The sequence below is a fragment of the Propithecus coquereli genome, unplaced genomic scaffold (assembly GCF_000956105.1).
Source record: "Propithecus coquereli isolate 6110/MARCELLA unplaced genomic scaffold, Pcoq_1.0 Scaffold209, whole genome shotgun sequence".
In the NCBI taxonomy this organism is placed as follows: domain Eukaryota; kingdom Metazoa; phylum Chordata; class Mammalia; order Primates; family Indriidae; genus Propithecus; species Propithecus coquereli.
In genome coordinates, this window is record NW_012145967.1 from 4833138 (window position 1) to 4838879 (window position 5742).

At 46.4% G+C, this 5742-nt stretch overlaps 1 protein-coding gene across 1 annotated transcript in view; it reads left to right on the top strand.

Annotated features, from left to right (window-relative positions):
• The window catches only part of GLB1L3 (galactosidase, beta 1-like 3), a 52404-nt gene that overhangs the window by 31997 nt on the left and 14665 nt on the right, over nucleotides 1-5742 (top strand). The window contains exons 10-15 of the mRNA XM_012644277.1: nucleotides 573-657; nucleotides 2829-2966; nucleotides 3525-3605; nucleotides 4265-4371; nucleotides 5225-5365; nucleotides 5704-5740. Of these exons, the coding sequence (XP_012499731.1) occupies nucleotides 573-657; nucleotides 2829-2966; nucleotides 3525-3605; nucleotides 4265-4371; nucleotides 5225-5365; nucleotides 5704-5740 (589 nt within the window). The remainder of the gene's footprint in view (nucleotides 1-572; nucleotides 658-2828; nucleotides 2967-3524; nucleotides 3606-4264; nucleotides 4372-5224; nucleotides 5366-5703; nucleotides 5741-5742) is intronic.

Consider the following 5742-nt stretch of genomic DNA (forward strand, 5'->3'; position numbering starts at 1 on the left):
TTGTTAAAATTAACAAAAATATACAGAATAAGAACTGTTAGAAATAAGGAAGAAATGAATAGAAGCACCATTTCAATGAGCATTTCAACACAGATGACGTAGAATAAAATTAAATAAAGATATAGAGAAAGTGAACAATATATTTGACAGACAGTATGACTCAGTGCTGACAGCTGGACTCAGGTCTGGATTTCAGCTGCAATCTGTCTTTACCAGTAGTGTTATCTCAGCCTCCGTTTCTGCATAAGGAATTTCAGTCAGGTCCTTGTGTGTCCAAAACCGGTTCTTTCAACACCGGCCTTGGCTAAGACAAGATTGCACTTGCTGGTGTTGCTTTCCAGGTGTAGCAGGGAGGCACACGAAGCTCGAGGTCTGGAGACCACAGGTGTTCAGGAGGACCCAGAGCAGCGGATAATGGCAGAGGTGTAGTGGGCAGGGGGGAAGGGTAAAGAATTTTGGATGAAAAGGGGAAAAAGCATGAGTTTCTCAAGTTCTCATATGTTGTATTCAGTTTTCTGATTTTTCTTTTTTGCTTTTTGTCAGACTTAGTATTTGATTTGGTTTGTTTCTAGAGGGATAAGCCACTGCTGATCATGGAATACTGGGTCGGCTGGTTCGACAAGTGGGGAGATAGGCACCATGTTAAAGATGCAAACGGTAAGTGTTCTGCAGTGAGTCGTGGATCATTCACACAGTTCTCTGCTAATTAATACGCTCATTCAGCCCCAGATATTCATCCGCTGAACCCCTGTTAGGTACAAGGACTCTGCAGGCCCTGAGGATGCACTGAGGAATAAAAATTACATGGTTCCACTCGCCCCCGACAAGCTTGTAATTTAGTAGAATTGACAGATCATTGAAAAGCAAAATAATCAATATATAGTTCCACATTTGGCCGGTACTTTGAAGCAAGCAAACAAGGTGCAATGGTAGAAAAGACAGGGGACAGACCTGCCCAGAAAAGGGAAGGTGGTCACAGAAGCTTCTCTGAAAAGATGACTTCTTTGAAGAAGGTGGTTGTCGCGGCCCGGATTGCAGAACGGGGAATGGACACAGAAAGAAACACACAGACACACACAAGACATACAAGACTTCAGTAGACAATTCTACCAGTCGCTTTATTATATAGTTTTTCTATGTCTGGCAGCTACTTCCTGGTACGTGACTACCTTGGGCGCCTTGAGGAAACACATTTTCATTCCTTCCAGACGATTGTTTAAGGGAAGCAGACGTTTGCATCTTAACTTCTTGTATCTTAACTTCTTTATCTCATTACCGTATGCAGGACAATGAGATGCCTTGGCTTGTTTGCAAGACCCCAGGAACTTGGTTATCTGTCATAAAGCTATCTGTCATGAGGAATAGTTCTGTTTGTCCAACAGGTGTGCGGACCTGTTGACCTCTGGCGCCAAGGAGAGCACACCCAGTTTCGCTGACTCTGGGCTTAAGCCAATTTTGCCCAGGGACGGCCCCTACAGTGGTGCTAAAAGTCTTAATCACACCTGGAAAACGCAAAGTCCCTTTCCATGAAGTTGTCAACTACGTGGGAATCATGGTCAGGAGACAGCAGGCAGGCGGCTGAGAGCAGGGATCCTGGAGCCAAAGAGGTCAGGGTTTTCATCCCCGCTGTGCAACACTAGGCGTGTGACTGGAGACAGGCTGCTGTCACTGCTGAGTCTCAGTGTCCTCATCCAAGAAAGGGGCTGATTCTGAAACCTGCCTCATGGAGTCGTTATGAGGACTAAACGCAGCCACTTAGAACAAGCCTGGCAGTTGTTGTTTACTTAATAAAACTGTGTTGCTACTAAATATATTTTGTTGTAGCTATTATGAAAACAAGCTCACTTGTATATGAAGGAAAACTATTGAAAAAATACTTGGTCACTGAAAAAATAGAAAAAAAAAACCAAAAGAAAACACTATTACCACCACCAATACTACCACCACCAAAATACCACAACACCACCACCAGCATCAATGCCAACTACAATAACACCACCACCAACACCAATAACAATAACACCACAAAATAACACCACCACCAACTACAATAACACCACCAAATAACACCATAACCACCACCACCACCACCACCTCCACCAAACGACAGTTTTCCGATCTCTTGTATGTCAGGCACTATGCCATATTTCTTATATATATTATCTCATCGGTGAATTTTCTCATCAGTCCCATGGTGTAGTAAGAATTAATACCTTCATCTAACAGGTAAGGAAGCAGAAGCTCTGAGAAAGACAATAGGCTGTCCAAGTTCGTACAAAGAGTAAAGAGCGCGGCCAGAATCGAATCCCGTGTCTAACTGACTTTGAAGCTTCTTGCTTCCTATTGTGGCCTGTGGAGAGATGATTGTGTGTATTAAAACAAGGTGGCCACATGACAGCTTCTGTGGCTAAAGATTGAAAACAGCCATTTGACTGTTGCGGTGGTTCTAAGCCAGTGTTCCGAGAGGCATTACAGTAAAAGGTAGTAACGAGGGTATACTAATTATTTTTACAATTTCAAAAAATTTAATGAAAATTAGATATTTAAGTGACATAAGAGTTCTTAGGCTTTAAGCAAAATGATGTATAACAAAATCAGTATGTTTTTCCTCATTAATGTTATAATGAAACATTGAAGGAACATCATTATACGAGGACCTGCTATGTCGTTTTGCTTAAAGTCAGTTTCCAGGAACCTGTGGCCGACGCTACGGGAGGATGTACTGTAATTGACTCTGGGCTGGGGAGTTGGAAGTAAGATTTCACCAGAGACTTCTGCCTCTCCCTAATTTCTAATTTTCTCTATGTTCTCTTCTTCTCCTTCTATAGACGTTGAACACACTGTGTCTGAATTCATCAAATATGAGATCTCCTTCAACGTTTATATGTTCCATGGTGGAACCAACTTCGGTTTCATGAACGGGGCCTCATATTTCGGGAGGCACATTGGTGTTGTCACTAGCTACGGCAAGTGTCTGCTGTGTGGCTGCGTCTCCAGCCGGGCCGGTGCTGGGGTTCAGAGGGGAGGGTCCGGACGCCTGTGCTGGCATTGTCCTGGCCTGTGCTGGGCACTGAGGACTTCTGGATCTATTTTCCTTTCTTCTGTGATATCCGTACTGCCCCAGCAGGCGGCCATGGCAGCAGACGGCATCCCAAGCCTTAGAGCTCCACGTCATGCTCTCGTCCACTGGCCCCTTGATTGAACCTTCTGAGAGGGACAGGAAACACACGGTGGTTGCTGTCAGGCATGGCCAGGCACAGCCGGGCAATCCAGACCGAGGAGAGAAAGCAGATCCACCAGGAAGTGAATGGAAGGAGGAGCGCAGTGTCCCCAGGAAGGGCTGTGGGGACTGTTCCTAGATGGGCGTGACACATGCACACCCCAGCCCGGGAGGCAATGGAAGTGGGGACGTGTATCTTCCTTCCGTCTCACTCTCAGTGGCCCTGGCCCGCCTTGTGCCAGCGGTGCTGAAACAGGGCTGCTGTGGGGGACCCCGTGGCCCCTGACAGGCTGGTGTCTTGCAGACTATGACGCTGTGCTGACAGAGGCCGGAGATTACACAGAAAAGTACTTCAAACTTCGAAAACTCCTTGGTTGTGTCTCAGGTACTCAGCAACCACTTAAAGAGGGGGCTAGGCCTCCTTGTGGGGCGCCTCCGTGCTGTGAAGGGTGAGGAAGGCAAGGATGTCCCCTATGGCAGCCGCTTAATGAAGCTCTTGAGGACAATGGCAACCTTAAGTTCAAATCCTGGGTTTCCCACTTAAAATCTTTGTGGTTTTCTTTTTTTTAAAAGTGTCTCTAAGCCCTTTAAGCTTCAGTTTCTTCACTGAAACATGAAGGTAAAGATACTGGTCTCCTGTGATGATTGTGAAGATTAAGTAAGTCGCTATCTGTAAAGCTCATGTAGTAGTATCATGTGTGGCATAGTAACCCCAAACACAAAAGCAAAAATGATGCTGTTTAATTGTATTTATTTAAATGAAGTTAGTTAAACATCTACTAAGGGCTAGAAACTAGTGAGCACCGGCATTGCCTAAAGGTGTAAGGCAAAATCCTTGCTCCCTAAGAGCTCTGAACTACAAGGCCATCACCCCTCAGAGGGCTCTGTGTCTATTGGGTGCATGTGGCTACAAAAGGGCTCGAACTTAGGACCCATTTCTCTTGTTGTCTTTGGGATGCAAGAGGTGGGGATGGGGTTGGGAGGCTGAGGGAAGGCAGTGGTCATTTCAGGCACTTCTCACCCTGTGACCCATCTTCGTTGCAGTAATTCCCCTGCCCAGCTTACCTGAACTTACTCCCAAGGCTGCGTACCCTCCTGTGACACCGTCGCTCTACCTGCCACTGTGGGATGTCCTCCAGTACTTAAATGAGGTGAGTACTGCTTGAGAGGAACAGAAGTGGCCACTGGAGAGATGGAGCAGGGATTCCTTCAAGGAACTTTTCACTGGGAAATGTGATAATTAAGCCTTTGCATTTTGTCCAAATTTAGAATCACCAGCTCCTTCCAGGTGAACTGTGAGAGGGTTTGAACTTGAAGAATCCGTGTGTGTAGGGAAGGGTGGTGGGATATTAGAGGATCCTGTGCCCAGCTCAGATGGACCCACCTGGTGAAAGCTGTTTGGAACTGCATGGGCCACGTAGGACCCACATGGGACCCACATGGGATCCACATAGGAAAAGCTGCCGAGCTAGGAACCCATGAGACTGAGCACCTGTCTTCCCTCCACCGTCAACTAGAACACATCACTGAACCTCTGTGGGTCTCTGCTCCCCCTTTAAAATGAGACTGCCAGTCCTATTTTGAAGAAAATGTGAAAGCTGTTTGAAACTGGAACTCTTGATATTGGTTTCACTTCTGCTATCACTATTTTAAATAAAAAATAGTGACTGGCCCATTGTAGATGCTAAATAGACGTTCGCTTAGTGCATGATTCACCACTTGACTTCAGCTATTTTAGAATACACTTCACTCACTCTGATAATCAATTGTTAACGATTATAGCTATTGTTCCCTCTGCACAATGCCCCACCATCCCCTGAGCTGCCCGGCAGTGGAGATCCGAACCACGAGAGCATCATCATATAGCATCTCTTTTATCCTGTCCCAATCAAAGAACCCTGGGGGACCATTAGGTGGGACCACACAAAGTGACAAGGATCTTAGGAAGAAGGATCCTGACTTCTCATCACTCTGGCTTCTGTTCCTGCCATGTCTTCCTCATAGCCAGTGAAGTTGAATCAACCAGTCAACATGGAGAATCTTCCTATAAACAATGGAAGTGGCCAGTCCTATGGGTTCATCCTTTACGAGACCCCCATCTGCTCCAGAGGCTACCTCCATGCTCTTGTTCATGACACGGCACAGGTAGGTGTCAGCAGGCTGTCTGGGGTGACACGCAAAACGTTTAGCCTAACTCTGCTGTTGGGGAAGGCAGTTAGTCACCGGCCCATGTTCCTATTTGACAACATTCTGAAGCGCCTACTACGTGGGAGGCATTGGGAATAAAAAGTCAAGTCAAATAGACGCTCTCTCTGCTTTATCACAACTTAAACTCTGCTGGGGGCCCCAGCCAGCCTCGAGCCGTCTGTGAGCACCATGGCTAGTCCCTGCCTTCATACTGACCTCCTCTGCCCCAGCCCCAGCCTCTCGTCTCCCTCTCTTCAGGTGGGCTCAGCAGTCTGACACCTGCTCTTCTTTTGCAGGTATTTTTGAATGAGAGAATTGTAGGAACTTTGAATGAG